At 37.8% G+C, this 20,598-nt stretch overlaps 1 protein-coding gene across 1 annotated transcript; it reads right to left on the minus strand.

The window, feature by feature from the left end:
- Positions 1-1,501: 1,501 nt before the first annotated feature.
- On the minus strand, positions 1,502-15,474 carry LONRF1 (LON peptidase N-terminal domain and ring finger 1). The gene is made up of 11 exons (XM_008641539.2): positions 14,646-15,474; positions 12,782-12,904; positions 12,050-12,196; positions 11,297-11,534; positions 11,124-11,214; positions 10,219-10,333; positions 9,545-9,666; positions 7,886-8,044; positions 7,614-7,776; positions 7,112-7,264; positions 1,502-5,563 (listed from the first exon to the last, which is right to left on the minus strand). Exons 1-11 carry the CDS (start codon positions 14,748-14,750, stop codon positions 5,405-5,407), a joined length of 1,575 nt encoding a protein of 524 aa, XP_008639761.2. The 5' UTR covers positions 14,751-15,474; the 3' UTR covers positions 1,502-5,404.
- Between the last annotated feature and the right edge of the window lie 5,124 nt (positions 15,475-20,598).

Genomic DNA, 20,598 nt, shown 5'->3' on the forward strand with positions numbered 1-20,598 from the left:
TGATCCCCTTTCTACTGGAAGAAAGGACAAAACTTCACCTTTCCCTCAGTTCTTGGAAGAGTGCTTTAACCACCACAGGCATGCAGAGATCTGTGGGAGGGAAGGCAAGATCTTGATCTCCCCTTTTCCCCCCACACTGTCTCAGTTTGTTTCCTTAAATAACTGCAACAGAGCTTGCCTCTAGAGCTTTGGGTTTCTGCGTTGGCAGTCTCATAGCAGGCCTCAGACAGGTCCTGTTATCTTTCTTCTGTATGAATATGATGACTATGAAATGTCAGTTCAGCTACAGTGGGGAACTTTCCACAGGATTTACTTACTGAAGAGTATTCCCTGAGTGCAAAGGCGATCTTAGACAGATTTGTTGTTCCCTGTAGGAGGTAAAATTCAAAACTTCTTTAGGAAGGAATGAAGATGTATTTGCACAGAAGTTGGTAAGAGAATGAACTGTAACAGCTTTTCTCTCTCTCTCCTGTTCCGATGACAGATGTCATCACCAGTAGGAGGATATCTTCACAGAAAAATAGTACAGCAAACAAGCTGCCAGAAGCTCAACAGATGCTTGTGAATATCAAGCATTAAGTACAAGTCTTTTTCAACGACAGCTTTTCACAGAAAAGAATGGGCTGTCGTTCACTTGGTGCTTCTCAGACTCCATGATTTCATCCAGCAGGCAGCTGAAGCATCTGGAGAACAGGTCTGATACACTGGCAGGAAAAGAGGATGGGCTGTGGCCCCCGCAAGGAACCCTCAGTTGTAACTGAGTGAGGTCTGATGCAAGAAGGGAAGCATGAAAAAGAAGGAAAAAACCAAGGAAAGAAAGAAACATTGCCCCTCCCCTTACAGCACTGCCAGGGAGAAGCTAGTAGCCCACTTTGCCAAGCCCCTCCTATAGCTCTTTATGCTGATAAAAACATTCTGAGCTGACAGACCAGAAAGCTCTTGAGCACAAGGAACCAAAACACACTCAAATAGATAATATAATTAAGATGCCAAGCTCCAGAGAATTTGTTTGGATGGAAAGTGACTGTATTTGTCTAAATATGGCACAGCCTCCAGTTTCTCATTACATCACTTCCCTTTTCTAACACTAAACATCTACTAAATGGCCAGTTTCATAGCTAGTACAGGTCCATATTCAAAATGCTTTAAAAGTTATTTCCAATATAGGACATCTTTCCAACTTACTTACCAAACAAAACCAAACCCCTCCACTGGAATTGTAGACTTCTTTACCAACTGCTTTCTTTTTAACACTCAAAACATTTTTTCCTAGAGAGCCTGTCACATCCTCATAGGCATTTCTGACTCCAATTTAACTATCCAGAGTGCAATTTTTTTTTTTATCCACACTGTAATTCTGCTATTGGTCTTTGCTCGTAAAAGCAGTTGCAGTCATGAGCGTAGAAGAAAGCATAACTTCACAAAAATCAAGACTCAGTGGACTGTTTTGTTTTGGTAAAGGCCTTAGAATATCTTAAATCCTATGATTAAACTTTACAGCTTTAGGTTTTTTGGCTTTTTTAATTATAGAAAAGCACATAAATGAAAGGATAACAGACAGATTTCAGCATGATACCATGGATACTATCTTCCTTAAACAGAAGTAGTTTCTGGAAAACCTTCTTCCCATTATGAATCCAGTTGTAGATATCCAGGTTTTTACAGTCAAAGTCAGTATTGAAAAAACATCTCAGCCTTGGTGAGGTGCAGGCCAGGGAGATATGGTTTGTCTACTCCTCCTCAGAGTACTCAAAAGACAACCATTCTGGGAACTGTCCTTGCCTCAATGTCAAGTGAGCAGAGCCTGGTACTGTGGGGCTCCCCCATGCTGTTTTCCAGGACTCAGCTGTGCCAGGTAACTCTACCCTGTCTCATTTCTCATTTATGCAAGTGAGCCTAAAGCACAATTTGAGTATCTAGCAGGTATTTAGCCCACCCCACACATACTGATGCAGAGCTCAAAGGAATGGGTTAGATCACTTAAAAACCCAAAAAGATGACACAAGTTTTGTAAGCATTTAGCAGTGTTTGAATCTGGCCTCATCTTTCATGGGGTTCAGAACAAACATCCTTCTATGAATGTTCTAATATCACTTCAAGTTTCTCTCCCATCAACATATCTTACAGTCATCTTTGCACATTTTCCTTAAAGAAACTTAGGGCCAGTAAAAGGCCCACACAGAAACGATTTACTAGAATGAATGTGACAAATATTTGCCAATTGCCAAAAGAAAAATCAAGTTAGATGGAGAAACATGAAGTTGCCATTTCATACCGAGAAAGCTGAAGTTTCTAAACCTAACATTTGTCAGTGCTCATCCAGTGCAGCAAGCTGTTACAAGAAATGATGTTTGGTAGGAGTAAAAGGCTAGAGGTGAATATTAATCATAAATTAAGAATTTCAGTGAGATCTCTGGCCATAATTTAACAAAACTGGGAAGAGGTCCTTGCCAGAAAGGTTTGAAAAACACACATCACTTCCAGGCAGATATTTCTGAGTATGGTGACTCTATCCCACCATGCTGGAAGTTTATGAGCTCTCTCATATTAACATACACGCACATCTGATTCACTGTATAGCTATTTAAGGATCACTAATCCTTTGAGACACATCTAGTTTTGCTCTCATGCTTACACAAAGAACATTTCTACATCAACTTGTCATTCTTATGACTGAACAAAGAAGGCACAATATCATACATAAGGTGCCCCAACAACACTTGAGAGTAGCTCTTGTTGGCTGGTCCAGGAGTGCTGCCCAGCAAAGGAGACTCCCTTAAATCTGACAGAAAATGAAACGTTGACTATTCTGTTGACTGCTGCTCATCATCAGGCAAGACTAATCATTAATGGTGTTGTACCTTGCCTACAAAGGAAGTGAGTGCCTACAAAGGAATTGAGTGCCTAAAAAGGAAGTCCTCTTTTCCCTTTCGCTCATCTAGATCCCTTGCATTTCATTCAGGCTTAATTACATTGATTTTGAACCTTACTGTAATAATGTAAGGTGATCAAACTTTGTCCTTGGCCAATTGTTCGATAGCTAAAGAAGCCGTGCTGTGTGATGGGGAAGGGGAGGGGAAGAAAATTTAAAAAATAACTGTAAGAATAAGAAAGAACTCCCCAAATTCAAAATACAATGTACAAAGTACAGCATGGTACTCTCTCCAACCTATTTACTGAAAGGGTTTTGCAAACATTCAGTTGAGTTTGTTGTTCTGCCCCACTGTAACTGCACAAAGCAACAAAATCTGGTAAACAAAATATTCACTAAAAAAATTCCAATATGAGAAACCTCTTAAAAATCTTTCATCCCCATTCTCCATTTTCTATCATTCCCAAGAGCACCTAGAATAATCACATCTGTGGAATGGTTACTGAAGAGTAGTACTTATAATCAACCTTAATGCAGCATTTGTTAAACACAGTAACTTTGCTTTTCATATTGTTGTTGTTTTTTTTCAATAAAGTTTTGCCTTATATAGTTTATACATTCCAGAAGTAAAACTCCTTTAAGGACAGGACAGTGCAACCCAATTGATACTTGCATTTTTACTGTATTAAAAAGTCATGGGAGCATATAAAGACACTAAAAGCCACATCTTTCAGCACAGTAGGGAATACTCAATTTCAAACTCAAGCTATTGGCAAGAAGAAAAAAAAAATTACCGCTAGTTTATTTGGGTATTTCAAGCCTGGCTATAGGGACTTTTAACTGCCAAGTTAAAAATATCCTGCCATCTCCATTCTTAAGAAGATCATGGTGATACAAAGATTACATTTCTAAGGTTATAGCATATGGAAGTAGAAAAATAGAGGATTCCCTTTCTTCTTTTATTATGCAAATAAAGCTTTCCAAATATTCATCCAGGACTTTATTCATCCCCTAAAGGGGAAATTTACCCTAGATAGAAACTGACATCACAAGACGATCCAGCAGATTTCAGGCTGCCTGTAATATCTCCAGCCTTGAACTCCAGAAGAGAACGAGGCCAGAGCATCTGACTAGCAAGTCAGTGAAATACCTCACTGCTCTGCAAGCACAGTTTCCTACAACTTCTAAGTTTTGCAAAATGCAAACCTCATATCTGATTTAAACTTAGTAGAAAGAAAAGCAGGACACCAGGAAAAAACTTGTGTGACCAACAGTCAGTCTGGGACAGGTACTACAATCAGAAACAGATTATGTACATAACAGTTACATCATGAAGTGCTCACAACCTTAATGTAGGTTAAACAGCAGCTTCTGGTTTACTTAAGATCCCAAAATAGAAGCACACAGAAAAGGAAAGTGATTTTTAGTTTCTGACGAAGTTAAAAATATTACAAACTTTAAGCTTTTATTGAAAATTAAATATATTAGCAAAAGCAAGATTTAAGAAATATTTTACAAATGATTTACATACAAGAAAGCCAGTATCAGACATATTCACAAATATGCAAACCTTTAATTACAAAAAGTACCTATTGGCAGCATGATGCTAACCCTGCCACTGCAGTGTGCTCTACTATTGATATGAATAAGGCATAGAACTCACATTTGCACCAACTTAAAAGGGTCAAATAAAACTTTAAGCTTTTGAATCCTGGATGCACAATCCCCAACAGACACGCGCACGCACACTGTAAGATTTCTTCTTCTAAGCTCTACAAACTAAGTGTGTGCTCTGGAAGAACAGCCTGAAAAGCCCAGTAGAAATGTAACTGGTACTAGCATTTAGATTTCAGTTTCCCCTAACATGTACAGGCCTTGGTATGTAAACCATATTCACAGTTTAAGTAGTTTTAGACAGAAGTACCTTTTTTTTTCTGCATTTGTTCCTTAAAGTTGGCTCTCAGTTCAGCATACAGTTCATGTCACCTGTTTTGTGATGCATACATTTACAAGATAACTTAAAAAAATCTGTGCCATATTCATGGTCAAGATAGTTAAACAAGAGTAGTAACATCCAACTGTGACATTCAATACTATATTTCAAATATTTGTGCAAACAGCAAAAGAACAGTTGTATGAGGCAAATATATGTAAAACCTTTATTACCTCCTCAATGTTGTAAACTTGGACTGTCAGCCTTAAGGTCCTGCACTTCCACAGCTTAGAAAAGTCAATTGCTAAAATGATCAAGTCTCAAAAAGGTTCTTTTCTACATAGTGCAAATTTTAATGTAGATAACGTGAAAAACATATCTAGCTGGATTGACTTTGTGCAATTGTCAGTGGTCTTCTCTCGTAGTTGAAGAAAGTGTGCATTCAATGAACCATGTGGTTCAGGAAGCCAGGAGGGTGGAGAGAAAAAACAGTTCCATTACACTTCTCAAACCAGTGCTAGATGTGCAAAGGCAGCAAAAATTCCAGCTGCTACTACAACCAGAACAGAATAACTTTTCAGGAAGACCCAGGCGGTTAGTCACTTGGACTGGTCTCTAGAAAAATATGTGAGTATATGTTGGATTTTTATCAGACGGTCTTTTAAAGACATCATGGAGAGAACTGACAGCTGGTATCTGGGGTCTACTGGGAGAACAGCTAGAAGCCACCAACACCAAGCAGGACCATTGGGCATTGCCTAAAATTAAAACATAAGCTGGTTACCCATAACCAATGTTGTATAATTGACTACCATGAAGACATCAAAAGACAAAGTCATTGAAGACCAAGACTACTTTAAAGTAACTACTTTAGATAGTAACCAGAGAATCCCAGATCTATGAGATTAGAAGAGTGCTGAAAGGATCTCTTCTCCTCAACTGAGAAGTCAAAGTACACTTAAACTAAGCTTTATAAAGCAATTATTTTTAAGACAACATAGGAAGCTCATAGGTTCCTTGGGAAAAGATGGCTAAGTACAGGACAGTCACCCTGTAACAAACCTCCCTGATAAAAATTATATCTAATACTTCTCGTGCTGTTCCTAAGGCTTGAATATTCTCAAAGCCTAATGTTTTCATTATAATTACCTTTATTTGATGGACTTCTCTGTCACCTCCCAATTCTGCTCCCTTTCTCATTACCTTCTAGACAGAGCAGGGCTACTTCCTAAGTTTCTTCTAAGCTGTTAAAACATATTCTGTAATTTTATTCCTGTACTTTAATTACCAACAGCAACCATTAGATGTCAGGCCTTGAACTGGACTTAATACTCCTCAGTAGAGGTCCTACCGCTGCAGAGAATATTAAGTACCTCAAATGATTTGCTAAAATACTGGTGGTAGTGGTACCCTCCAGGATGACATTTCTTCACTTGCAGCTCTATCACATAGCTGACACATTTGTGTCCTATTACAAATCTCAGGTACATACCTGAAGTATTGCTGCCCTGCTAATTACTCTGGTTTTGCACATGTATTCCTCTTTCCTAGTATGCTGTTTTAAATCTACTTTTATTAAATTGTCCTAAAATCACTTCTGTCTTCATGCACTGGCCTCTACAGCATCTACAGTCCCCCCAGACAGGTTATGATAGTCTCATAAAAGTATGTGGCAGATGGGTGAGGGACAAGCTCCCCTAAGATCCCAATTCACATATAACTCTGCTTTGAAAACCAATTTTTATGTATTTTTAAGTGTTACTTTCCTACAGCCTCCACTCCCTCAGGATCTCACCTTCACTAATTGTTTATAATAATCATCAATATAGATTGCTGCATCTTTCTTAAGAAACATTTGTCAAATCCTAGCAGCTGAAGCAGTTTATGGCATTAGCTCAGAAAGGAGGAAAGTGTTATTTGTGATGATCTCTTTGCCAAAGGGCACTGCCTGCATGTGGGAGTTTCAGTTTCTTTCCTGACTTTCACAGGGGAGAAAATAGAGGGCTTTTTCACTTTGAATTCTAGAAGTGTTATACAAACTAACAGTTTAACTGTTACTGGAACTTAAAGTGTTTTCAGTTTACTAGTTTTATTACCACATCAGCATATCATCTTTTCCTGCAGAAACTGCTGATCAGTGACAGAATTGCTTTTTGTTGCTCATTTTAAGAGAAACAAGGTGCAAGCCTTATTACCTTTGAAGCTGGAGAAAAAAGTGGGAGTTGTTCTTTAATATTTCCAGTTATTAATAGGGTTTTTATTTTCAGAAATAAGCATCTAATAATTAATATTAAATTATATCTCACCTGTATATTTTCCTCCCTGTCAGGCATTGGTCCGAAGTGCTGAAGAATTTGAGTGCGAAATTTGTTTCTTAAGTTTTGGAACCAACTGCAGGCCTGACTGTAAACAAAATTGTGAAGCTCTCTCAATTTCTTTAGCTCTTCTTCATCAGCAACCTGTAGGACGAAAATTAAGAAAACATGATTAGTGATAAAGAAACAATTAAGGTGTTTAAGCTAAAATAAAAAATCACTCAATTTCAACTATATTTAGATACATTTCTTGCATTCTCCTTAACCTTGACTGCTCATGACTGAATGGTAAAGAGGTCTTGTAGTATTTTTAAAGTTACAGCTTCAAACTATTGTTGAAACAAAAACTATAGTTTTCTTATTTGTTTTATAGTAATAAAAAAATTAAGCTAGCTTCTAGGGACCTAAAAATTTGAAAGAGCTTTCCAGAACAAATCAAGCAAAAATCATGGTATATTAATACCACTAAGTATTTAGACAGCATTCTGGATACCTTAACATCTTCCAAATATTCAATGTCTGCAGTGCAATAACCATCTTTCATCCCTCTCCGTAAAACTCTAAATCTCTTTCCACCAATTGTATCAACAACAGACCGTCCATCAGGTAGAAAATGAACGTTCCTAATTTGCAGCATGCAACCATAATCTGCAAAACTAGAAAAGAGACCTTGTCAGTAATGCAATTATACACTTCTGAAAAGACGCTTTTTGTAATTAAAAATGCCATAAGAGATGGAAGGTTAGAATTAGGTTGCAAACCTACCCATTTTGAGAATCACTTATGCACATCCCAAACTGTTTAGTTCCAGTTTCCATACTCCTGCGAATCATGAGTCGGTATCTTGGCTCAAATACATGTAGAGGACAAGGCACAGTAGGATATGCCATAGTGCAAACAAACATTGGAACATTCTTGGTCAAGCTTCAAGGGAACATAAAAAGAAATATATGCCTTCAACATCTAAACATTGAGCTATGCCAAGACAATACATTTTTTTCAGTATGTCTGCTATGTTTGATGTCCTAAAGCACTCTTTTCAAAGTCAAAATACGTTGTAGCAACTTCAATGAATGATAAACCCACATACTGATAACAGTGGCTGAATACCTATTTATTGATTTGCATACATACTGGACAGTAAGACTGATAGTTTTCTAGGTAGTGAATATCCAGTCAGTGAATGACTGGCTCTGTTTTGGGGACAGGGGTATCAGCTACTTTTTCATTTTTGCTTTAGTCTGAGCTATAAAAGCAATTAAGCCCTCAGAGACACAGTTTTCCTGTAACTAAAAAGATGTAGTAGTAACTACATAGTAGCTAGGTCACCATTTAGATTATTTTCAAGGAGGAACTCCAGATCACAAGATGCAACCCGGGGTATAATTTGCACCTTGCACTATGCCTCAGCAGGCATAACTGAAAAACAAAGTTTTTTTTTTCATTCTGTTTTATCAAGTATGTATAGTTGATAGTAGATACAAACATGTTATCATTAAAACATTACTGGGTATTTAACTTTAATACCTTTCAGACTATAAAAAATTCCATTAAATAAGTTGCATGAGATGTAGTTTAAAATAGTTTTCCAACATTCATATCTACAATACATTATGCTCTATGTATCTGAAGAACTGAGATAAACAACATGTTTACAAAAAATCCCAGGGTTTTTTACTACATCTATCTGTATATGATTAATGTCTATCATGAATTGCTTTGCAAGAAATTCAAGTCTCTGAGACTCTGCAGTGAACTGAAGACAATTTCATTAACAGCAGCAAAGCTAAAACCAAAGCTCCATGACAGTGCATGCAGAAAGACGAATGGAAGGGGAAAAGTTTCATAGAACCATAGAACAGCCTAGGCTGGAAGGGACTTTACACATCATCTGGTTCCAGCCCCTCTGCCATGGGCAGGGACACCTTTCACTAGACCAGGTTACTCAGAGCTTCATCAGTGGCCAACGGAAGGGCTACAGATGTCATTTATCTGGAATTCTGTAAAGAGCTCCCCCCTCAACATCCTCTCTAAATTGGAGAGAGATGGATTTGATGGGTGGGCTGTCAGATGATAACAAAGGGTTGGATGGTTGCACCCAGAGGGTAGTGGTGAAGAGCTCAGTCCCAGTGATGAGTGGTGTCCCTCAGGGGTCCATACTGGGACCAGCACTGTTTAATGTCTTCACCAATGACACTGACAAAGGCATCGACTGCACCCTCAGCAAATTTGCTGATGACCCCAAGCTGAGTGGTGTGGTTGACACAACTGAAGGACGGGACGATATCCAGAGGGACTTGGACAAGCTTCATTCTACTTCTTGTAACCATAATATACAATGATTAATGACTATAAAAATAATAAAACATTTCTAAAAAGGATTTCCATACTAATTTCTCAAGTTTTTCAAGACAGGAAGCTTACTTGGAGTGTTCAGCAGTTTCTTCAGCATGAATTCTTTTTCTCTCAAATAATTCATCAGACAAATATTTCATTATTAATTCCTCCAGCAGTTCTGTGATACTGTATTTTCTGCTTGCAAGGTACTGTAAACGATTAAAAAATATATTAGTATTTCTTTTCATGTATTTTAACAAATAGCTTGAGAAAATGCAACTTTAAAAAAAAATATGATCTATGAAATGTGACATAAAACTCGTAAAAACGTACAGCTCAGAAGTTTTTGTTTCATTACTTAAAACCTAAAGATACTCTAATATTTGAAAATTAGATTCTCTGTGTAAGTTCTTAGTTTCTGACAACTTGAATGTCTAACTCAGTTTGTATTTCTATGCTTACCAGAGACAGAACTGACTTCCTATGATATACAGCCATACAAATAAGAAAAGTGTAGAGAAATCACAGTTAAAAACTGAATAGTTACCAAAGTTTACAAATATGCACGATTTATTTACACCAGTAAACGGCCAAAGAAACACAAAATCTCTAAGACCCTGAGGTATTGACAAAATTTGTCCCAAGTTTTTCCATTCTAACAGTAATCCATAGCCCAAGCAAATCCAAAATGTTGGCTCCAAGTGAAACAGCCTTAAAATTATACAGTATTTGTATTTGTGAGCTTTACTGAGAAACAATACCTCTTTCAAGCTCTCCTTACAGAGTGGACACTGTGGAGCATGATCTAAACACCGTTCCAAACAACCTTTGCAAAAAGTATGTCCACAAGGGGTTGTTACTGGCTCAAAGAATAGCCTGAAACAAAATTATTAGAAGTTAGATGTCATGGCCAGTGTGTGTTTTTCTAAAAATGTCAGTGATTAACCTCTTGATTTTTTAAGACTAGCTATACTATAACAAAGAAACAATTAATCCCAAGTCTCCTTATTCTGCTTTTCTGATTAAGCTGGACACATTCCAAAACTCTAAGTAACTAAACATTTACCCCAACATACAAAGACTTTGGTCTCCCTCCATAGGAGACTCAGAATACACAAAATTAGGTGACTCTTTGAGAAACTGGGTTGTTTTAACAGCAGTATTACATTTTAATAACATAACTATGAATAGTTGAGTATACACCATATATTTTATGGTATTTATTCTGAAAATCTAGACGGTTCAGTAAGAGTTTTCAAATACGTCATCAGCTACATTTAAGTAGACTAACATTCTGAAGCATCTGTGTCTCCCAGACAAATACAAGGTTCGCAGGCTATACTTCTAAGCATTAGCCTTCCCAAAATAATTTTTATTGACTGAAGAACCCCGAACACTTAATCAAAAAAGATCCTGTCCTTTTACGTTTACCAGTTAAAACTGCCAAGTTTAACTAAAAAGGCAACTTGATTAAAATAGTCCTATAGTATATAGTACTACAGCAAGTAACATTTAAATACACATTTAAGTGCAGGGATAGAGAAAAGCTGCAAATTATTGACTGGTATCAGAACTCATAACAACTTACAAGTACCTCAGTTTATACACGTAACAGATATGCGGCCAAGCATCTGTAACAAATATTGAATTAAGGACAAAATCTTACCTCATACATAGAGAGCACTCAAAATCTGATGCATCAATCAAATCCCCTGGAATTGTTCCAAAAGCCAGTGTCATGTCCCTTTTTGTACTTTCTAAGGAAAAGCAGAACAAAATACTTCAAAGAAAGGCACAAGGCACTAAATACTTTTAATTTCTAAGTAAGTGACTGTTTACCTCCTTGCTTTTTATGTTTGTTTCTTCCATCTTCACATACAACTGTATCCTGTTCTGAAAAGGAAAGCTTTCTTTTTAACAAAGCACCTTTTCCTTGGCCAGAGAGAAGGGGTTCAGAAGACACTCTCTTTAAGCCATCTTCCTTGGCAAGGTCTTTTGTTGAGTTAAGAGCATGGGCAGACTGTGCACGATTTAAGCCTCCACTCACAGGCTCCAGTACATCTGATCCTCCTAAACTCTGTAATAGTAAGATGAACTGAACTGTATTCTAAGAATAACACAAATCTAAGTATGTAAGATGTGACTATGCAAAGATATATAAGCCACACTGATATCCAGTTAGTGGGTACCCATTAGTTAACTAGAGAAATTTCTAAGTCAAGACAGTACTCAAATTTGCTTAGCATTAACAATTCAAAAATCTTCATCTGCTTCAAACAAAACAAGAATTGTATTTCATCAGCTTCAAAAAACAAGAAAACTTGTATTTCTCTTTATTTTGAAGTCCCTAATACGAAACTTCAGTACCTTCTAATACTGTATTTATTACTCATTCTAGTTCACTAGAATGAGGAGTTTTAACACTACAAATGAAAAGAAACTACTCCCAAACCACCATTCTTTCCCTCCAACTTAGCTAATTACATAAAATCAGTATTTACACTGGAAAGTAAGTGTGACAAATCAGGGTATCAGTACATCTAATGTTTACACATCAGTCAAAGAGCGAAGTTATTGCAGAGTTTTTGTTACCTGCTGAGGACAAAGCTGTAAATTGCAGTAAGATGCAGTCACCTCAGAACCAAGCATAAGAGGTTTATTTCTAATATGGGGTGAATTCCAAGCAGATTCCTTCAGACTTTCACCTAGCTTCTCTGGTGACAAAACATCACACAGTATCTAGAAAAAACAGCTCAATGTTAATAATGACAAAAAAGGATCTACACATACCTTTGTTATACAACACCATATCAAAAACTAAGAAGGTAATCTACATGAAGTTTTTCTCATGAATAGATCTTTATTCAAGCAGTAAGTGTGATGGTAGAGTTGAGAACAACTAGAAACCTACATACCTCGATTGCTAAAAAATCTTTTCTACTGCAAGTCAAACAGTTTGACATTATCAATCCAGTGTTATGCAGTTTTTTCAATGTAAATTTTTATTATCATAGAAAAAACTGTTGTGCTCTGGGCACAGAGGGTTTCAACTTTGAAAATTTCACTTGCTGCCTGTTTTCCAGTTTTCTACATATTCATTTAGTAACTTCAAAAGCACATGCACTTTTAAACTTGTATGTAAAATGTGTACATTGGGACTAACTCTTCAATGTAGTATGATTTAAGAAATATCCTAAAAGGAATCTGCCACCTGAACATTCTCTGTATGTAATAAAGATTTTTAGATACTCAAGTCTATCATAATGGGGGTTTCATAAAGGAATCAAGTCAGAGATAGGAATCTAGTATCATAAATAAAATTACCTTTTCTACTTCTAGCTTGGCTGGAAGAAAGTCCTCATCAAGGGCTAAGCACTGTAGAAACAGTTGTAAGGCATCACCTACAAAGCCAGAGTCTTGCAGCACTTTTCCTTTCCGGAAGTAGACCTGAGAAACAGATACCATGAAGACATTTGTAGAGAATATGTAGAACTGCAGTATTGATCCTACAAGCATTGCAACAGCGCTAGAATTAGAACCCACCATGACAGAAAGAATACAGCTCTAACAAATTGGAACTGTGTACAGTGTGCGTGATCCATATCCCTTGTCTAACATACATCCACTACAGTGTTTGAAAAGAGTCCTGGGATAGGCTGGTGTTAGTCTTCTTCCAGTTAACTTGTTTTGTCTTATGTAAAGGACTAAAACCCTCACTAGTGCTGCATTCACAGCCCTTAATTTCCTTCTTCTGTGAGCCTTTAGAGAGGAAGAAGAGGGACAGGAAGAAGAGGGTCAGGAAATGCAAATTATTACATAACCTCACACAACAGCTTACAGAATACTTTTTTTGCCCTCTCCTTTGTTAAAAGCCTTACGGTTCCAGCCTGCAGGAGAGGGGTGACTACAAAAAAATGACCCACACAACTGTTCATCCCTTACATACCTCTCAACCTGTATTCTTAAAACAAAACAATGCCACTCAGAATTAATTGCTTCTTCCAACTAAATTTTATGCTTGAACACTAAACACCAGTTTGGAAAAAAAAAAATATCTGCGTATTGCTTTCCTTGAAAGAAAAAGAGGGAGGAAAGACTACTGGATTATGCTGAACTTACGTGAAAGTAGATGACATTGGAACTGAGACCTTATCTCAACTTTTAAAAGTTGCAGTGACAGTAATAGAAATAATTAGTTAGATAAACCAACAGTTGTCAAAAAAAAGTTAAATCAACAGTATCTATTTGTATATAGGAATTTGGATAATGGGCCAAAAACTAAACTTAAAAAACAAATAAACAGAAAGAAAAATCCCAAAAAAAGACTCCACCAAACCCCACAGTGCAGTGTCTACAGAACGACTGACAGTGTGAACAGTAGCACCTGTTCAACAAGACTGCGAGATGAGGACACGGATCCTCTGATGATGGGCAGTTTCCTTTAAGATGAATTCTGAAGAAGGGAAGTTTGCTAATCCTCCTCTTACAGACAGTTTATTTTCCTACAGAGGTAGGGATTGTTACAGGAGTCCATCCATCAAACCAAGCTCAGTTAAATAAAGTGATGCTTCTTTCCAAACATATAGAAAAAAGTAGACAGTACTAACAACACTGAGAGGTGAAAAGCAGGAGGCTTTTTGAATTTGCAGTAGCCATGGAATTGCTGAACACAGGAGAAACCAAGAAAACTACAGTTATCTCCCTTTGTGTGACAAGATCTTGCTGCTCCTGCTGTGTTCAGTTTAGACAGTGCTACAACATGTAGAATTCTGAAGACCACAGACGCCCCAGCTACTCGTACTATTTGCAAAGCTCAGTTCCCACTGAGTTTATTTGGGCTTCTTGAAGATAAACTTTCCAAGCTAAAACAGCAAAGTGCCCCTCCATTAACAAAAATTAACAACTAAACAAAACAAGCCCCAAACCCCAGCTGTTACAGGTTACATCACCATGAACTATTGCAACTTTCATTATATTTGTCAACCAGCTCTAACCTGCCATACTCATCAGGAAACTGTCTCATACAAGTTAACTATTTCAAAGATAACTTTTAGCATTTTGCATGTTTTAAAAAATAACATTTAAAGTAGCTGACTTAGATTTTTAAATTGATGCAAGTATAATTTGGAATTTATTAATTTTACAGACAAACACAATACTGAAAAATGATGAGCTCATACCAACTTACCTCTGGCCAATTTGGCATTTTAGAAATAACAAAATTTAGATCTTCTATGGCTGTTTTATATTCTTGGAGGCCAACATATGACTCAGCTCTGTAAATTCTTAGCATCAAGTCACTGGAATCTGCAGACAGAAATTAGGTAAAATATTTTAAAAATCAGAATTTAGTAATTTTTAATTAGATTTGCTTTCAAAGTGATATGTCATAATTACAATTTTTTGTACAATCCTTCCAAAATTACTGGAGTAGCTTCTCTCTCACTCCCTATTGTTTAGATCAAAAAAATGGCAGTAATTACTGGTTCATGTCTTGTAAGTTAAGGAAAGAATTTTGGATCCGAATGTATCTTGCAGCAACAAGAAAATTTATTTTCAACTATTGAACAGAGAGGCTCACAAAGCACTGCTCACTACTGCTGGAGCACAAAAATTGAGGACTAAGTAAACTTTATAGTACATCCAATCAAAACCACAGAAACCTGGGAATTCACCACACTTGTATTAGAAGTCTAAGTATTGCAAATGCTTTCAAACACCCAAGTTTTTGTGCAGACTGCAATTTGTTTTTACAGTGCCTGCCCCTTCTGACTATGACTGTAGATGACACTTCACAGTGGCATACATCTGGGAGCTACCAGAACCACGCTTTATCACTATGTGATAAAAACAGTCAGTCAATTCCAGAAAGCCTTTAGCACCAGCTGGCAGCCCTGTTGTAAGGAGCTGTAGTAGTGGAACTTCTACAGCGAGGAAAAAAGCAGAAAGTATTCAGTAAGGATGAGTTCTCATGTCCAACATAAAGCATTTTGCTCTTCCAGTACAGCAGCCTATTTAAATAGGAAGGACACTCATCCCCATGCCACTAAAACTACAGTTTTGTAACACAACTAATTACAGTTGCTGCTTGGAAAAAAATGCCAGAACACTGTTTTGCTCTTACTTGTTTTTAAAAATATACCTGGTTTTCACTGAATGAGATAAACTAGTCAAAGGTTCATCTACTGTAAACAGTACTAAAATCAAATATTTTTTCCAAAAAGGCATTCTTGGAAAGCTATCATTTCAATTTAATATTCTTATTTTATTCTAAATGTCTAGTATAAATTCTCATAAATTTCCAGCATTAGCCTGTTCTACAGTTACAAGGCAACCTGGCCAATGTTCCCACAGATTGCAACACACTGCTTTGTATTTAGATTCACAATGTTACATGTAAAAAGATCATAATGGAAAAGAAAGGCTTACGAAAATCAGGGAATAATTCGTTTAGCTGAAACTAAAGTGTCTTCCTGATTTGTCTTTGAGTTGACAGTTTCCCCTCAAATATAAGTATTACCAAAGCTGGTTTGCTTCATTTTCATATTCGATAAAATAAAATGTTTGTTTTAACTGAAGTCTGGGAAACTCTCTTTGTCTGAGTCAAACACTAATTCTGCAAGCAGAACAACTCTGAAGCCTGATTTCCTGTGGCTGTGTTTTGTGACTGCTATAGCCTAGCAAGGTGGGAGCTCAGATTAAACTCTTCAGATAGTTTTTCATGTTGTATTTGACTCTTTGGTGTCCAACAGAGTTAGCAGCAAACCAGACTCCTTTGTGCAGAGGCAGCAGTAAGTGCACGTCTTTGTTCTCTGATAAGCTGCCTATTTGTAAAGAATCAGAGGAAGCTCATCTTTTTCAGACTTTCAAGTGCAGAACATGACCTGAGGAACTCTGAGCCTTTTTTCCTAGGGGGGAAAATGAGGGGTAGTTTAAAGATAAAAATGTGAGTTCAAGTCTACAGCAGGCAGACATTTTATCCACTTTTTTCTTCCAAGAGAAATGCATGATTAGAACTGAACTAGTACAAAAAGTTTAGCTGAGACCCCAACTCTGCTGCTGAACATACAAACACTGTCACTGAATGATCAATAGATATAACAAACCAGATCTGAATATTCGGAAGACCAAAGGTAGATAATTACTGGTGGTGTCCCTCAAGGCTAAGTATTAGAGCCAATGCTTTTAATATCTTCATGCATGATCTGGACAAGGGCATTGAGTGCACTTAAGTTCACAAATGACAGCAAGTTGGGTGGGAGTATTGATTTGCTGGAAGGCAGGAAGCCTCTGCAGGGGGATCAATGGGCCAAGGCTACCGGTATGAGGTCGAGCAAGGCCAAGCGCGGGAACTGCACTTTGGTCACAGCAACCCCCTGCAGTGCTACAGGCTGGGGGAAAAGTGTCTGGAAAGCTGCCCAGTGGCAGAAGACTTGGGAATGCTGGTCAACAGCAGCTGAACATGAGCCAGTGTGTGCCCAGGTGGCCAAGAAGGCCAAAGACATCCTGGCCTGGATCAGCAGTAGTGCAGCCAGGAGGACCAGGACAATGATCATCCCCCCCTGTACTTTGCACTGGTGAGGCCATGCCTTGAATCCTATGTCCAGTTTTGGGCCCCTCACGACAAGAAAGACATTGAGGTGCTTGAGGGAGTCCAGGGAAGGGCAATGGAGCTGGTGAAGGGTTTGGAGCACAAGTTTGACGAGGGTGAGTTTAGCCTGGAGAAAAAAAAGTCTCAAGGGGGACCTTATCACTCTCTACCACCGCCTGAAAGGAGGTTGTAGACAGGTGGGGGTTGGCTGTCTCTTCTCCCACGTAATAAGCAACAAAATTAGAGGAAATGGTGTCAAGGGAGGTTTAGTATGGGTATCAGGAAAAAGTTTTTCACCAAAAGGGTTGTCAAGCATGGGAACAGACTGTCCAGAGCAGTGGTGGAATCACCATCCCTGGAGGGATTTAAAAGATATGTAGATATTAAGGACATGGTCTAGTGATAGACTCAGCAGTGCTGGACTAATGGTTGGACTTAATGATCTGAGAGCTCTTTTCCAGCCTAAACAATTCTGTTTCTAAATTTATATATCCAATTTTTTAGACCACAATTCTATTTCTAGGCTTTGTTACCATGAAAAAAACAAATTTGCAATGTTTCAGTATATATTTTAATGTTTCTCAGCTAAAGAGAGGATGCAAGCTAATTCTGCATCTTTGGACCAAAGACTAAAGAGAGCAGAAACACAATTTGTCCTTGAAGTTTCAATTTCAGCAATAATATATTGTAAGTACATATATCACTCACTTCTAACATCCCAAAGACAAATGATTTTAATAAAAAAAGGCACCAAGTACTTGCAGCATAGAGCTGTGTGTATCAGTTTTATTATTACATTAGTAAGAAAGTATACAAAGGTGTACACACAAAATCCCATTCAATATGTATTCTTGAGTTGTATATTACTTCCAAAGCATCTCCTCTTACTGTCAGTATAAACATACCAATAAATGGACTACCTCTGATCTGATCCTGCATGCTTTTTCCATGGTTCTTACTATACCAAATTCTTCAAAATAAAAGACATGCACATCAAAAACACTATGTAGAAATACTTTAGGACACAGTATTTATTAACACAGAACTACAGGGTCACCCTAATAACCAGAGTTGGAACACACAACCCATAAGAAGGTGCCGAGAGAGAACTGGGCTTGTTTAGCAGAAAACAATTCCTGAAGGCATTGGGAGAACACAACAGCTTTTCAGAATTCAAAAGTGGGTTGCCTGGAAGACTGTTTACTGAAGTACACAGTGAAAAACCTAGAAAGACAATGATTATAAACTAAAACAAGGGCAGTCAAGACTTGAAGTAAGGAGAAGATTTTTCACTGTGAGGATAATTGACCTTTAAGCGGGTTGTCCAGAGAGGCTGTGGAATCTTCAGCCTGTAGGTTTTCATGAACAAGCTGTACAAACCCTTAAGCAAACTGCTCAGATCTCAGTATTTGTTCTGCTTTAAACAGGAGACTGATTGCTCAACAGCTCTCCTGAGGCCCACTCCAAAAAAAAAGCAGGAATGAGTGAGATTCAGACCAAACTCAACCCATCAGTGGTGTGTTTCAGGACACTTGACTAAAGGCAAGCTGCACTCGTATTTTAAATCAATAGACATCCTTTAACTAAACTATTCAATTCCTGCAATGAATATATTAACTATAAGAATGTTAACATTCCTTATGGTTTTTCAAAGTCACTTTTGCACCATGGCAAATATGAGTCTTTCAAATGTTTCAGAAATGTAGGAAAGTTATGAAAAGATGCCACTTGAGAGCATCAATGCCTTATTTAGGACATCAGATGTATGTTTATCACAACTTTTAAACTATGTGCATTAAAAAGAAACAGATGAAGCAGCAGTAAGGAAGTGCTGAAGCAGAACATGAATGATTTTAAACATTAATACATTTCTTATGCTACAGCTTTTCCATCTCTAAGTGTCTTCAAAATCCATGTTCTGGAGGAAGATGGCAAGTATACTGGCAGCTATTGATTCGTTATCTAGTGGCCTGGAATCACCTTCAATTCGTAGTTGTGAATCCACAGCTATAAATTCACATTTAATGTACATCTGCACTCTGACTCATTAAGTTCTTCAGTATCTTTACCAGAACATGTGGCATGTTGATAATTCTCAGGACTGGCAACACAGGAAAGAACTGTACAATGAACCTTAAACTGAGCTTCGAGCACTTAGTTCTAGCACATGTACTGCATTTGAATAATCAAATTTTGAATAAGCATCACAGCTGGTAAGTATTCTCGAATTTTAAACCCATTTTGAAGCCAAAATGGAAGATGTAGATTCACATAAAAAAGAACCAAAATTATTTCCCAATAAATATCTAAATAATATCCCTAAATCCATAAAAGAAAGATTAACAAAAACTGTGTAATTAATTTACTCTTATTCTTTCAAAGCAGTCTTGAAACATGAAACAGGAGCCCTGTAAACATTTGTGATCAGTACTGGATTCATCAGTTATACCCTGAAAGCTACTGAGATTTCTTTGTGACCTGTATGAGTCAATGCCGTACTACAGGAAGAAGTCTGCATCTTATAGTTTCAAGATCTAAAATCCATCCTATATCCTACACTTTGAAAATAAAGTGGAAAATAAAGTAGAATTGATAGCTAAAACTGAACCCCTTAAAATTAGGTTGCCAAAAAGCATGTAAAATAGATCTTCGATTTAATCCCACCTACACTGAGAACAGTTTATTCTGGAACTAGACCTAATGTATCTCCCCAGAACAGACTGGAAGGATTAGACTTATACAAGCTTTTGGATTTTTTCCTCCACTGAAGACAATTGTATAAACGTAATACACTTAATCTGCAAAAAATATTAATTCCTAAATTACTGAACAGAAAAAAAAAATCCTGGTATAAACCATAACAGAACCTCCCATGCCACCAGGTGTTAAAATCCATAGTCAAATTAAAACAACAAAGGAATCTGTCATTGGATCCATTTAGGTATATCAATCATACAAATTTGACTCCCTCTACAAAGAGTAAACTTTGAAAAACTGAGTGTATCGTAAGAGTCCATGGCATCAGCCAGACACACATATTGCGACGGATACAGGAGAGGCTAAAAGCGTGCCTCTACCTCCCCTCTTTGCACCCTGTCCAACACTATATAAAACTCCAACCACACCCACCTATGATGTCACTGCCATTACACAACCTGTCCCCCTCCGTGCCTGTCTGCTTATGCAACTGGGCCCGGCGTGCTGGGAATTGTCTTGGTGACACTTAAGACTGAAAATAGGTCTCTCTCTCAGGAAACAAGGTTAAATACGCCAACGGAATTTCTCTTTGCCCGCGCACTGCGATTACCAAACACAAAACGAAGCAGAGCCCACAAACTCCTCCGTAAACAAGTCCCACAGAAGCGTGCTGGGGGAGACACGACGGAGCCCGTGTGGGACGCTCCCCCACACCTCTGAAGTAAGCAGAAGCAAGTGTGCCCCACTCCCAGGCTGGGCGCACGACCAAGGGCCGGGCAGCTGCACGTCCCCTCCACTCCGCTCTCCCAATGGAGCGGTTCCTCGAATCCCTTCAAACTCGAGAAAACTTCGG

The sequence above is a fragment of the Corvus brachyrhynchos genome, unplaced genomic scaffold (assembly GCF_000691975.1).
Source record: "Corvus brachyrhynchos isolate BGI_N302 unplaced genomic scaffold, ASM69197v1 scaffold17, whole genome shotgun sequence".
NCBI classification, from domain to species: domain Eukaryota; kingdom Metazoa; phylum Chordata; class Aves; order Passeriformes; family Corvidae; genus Corvus; species Corvus brachyrhynchos.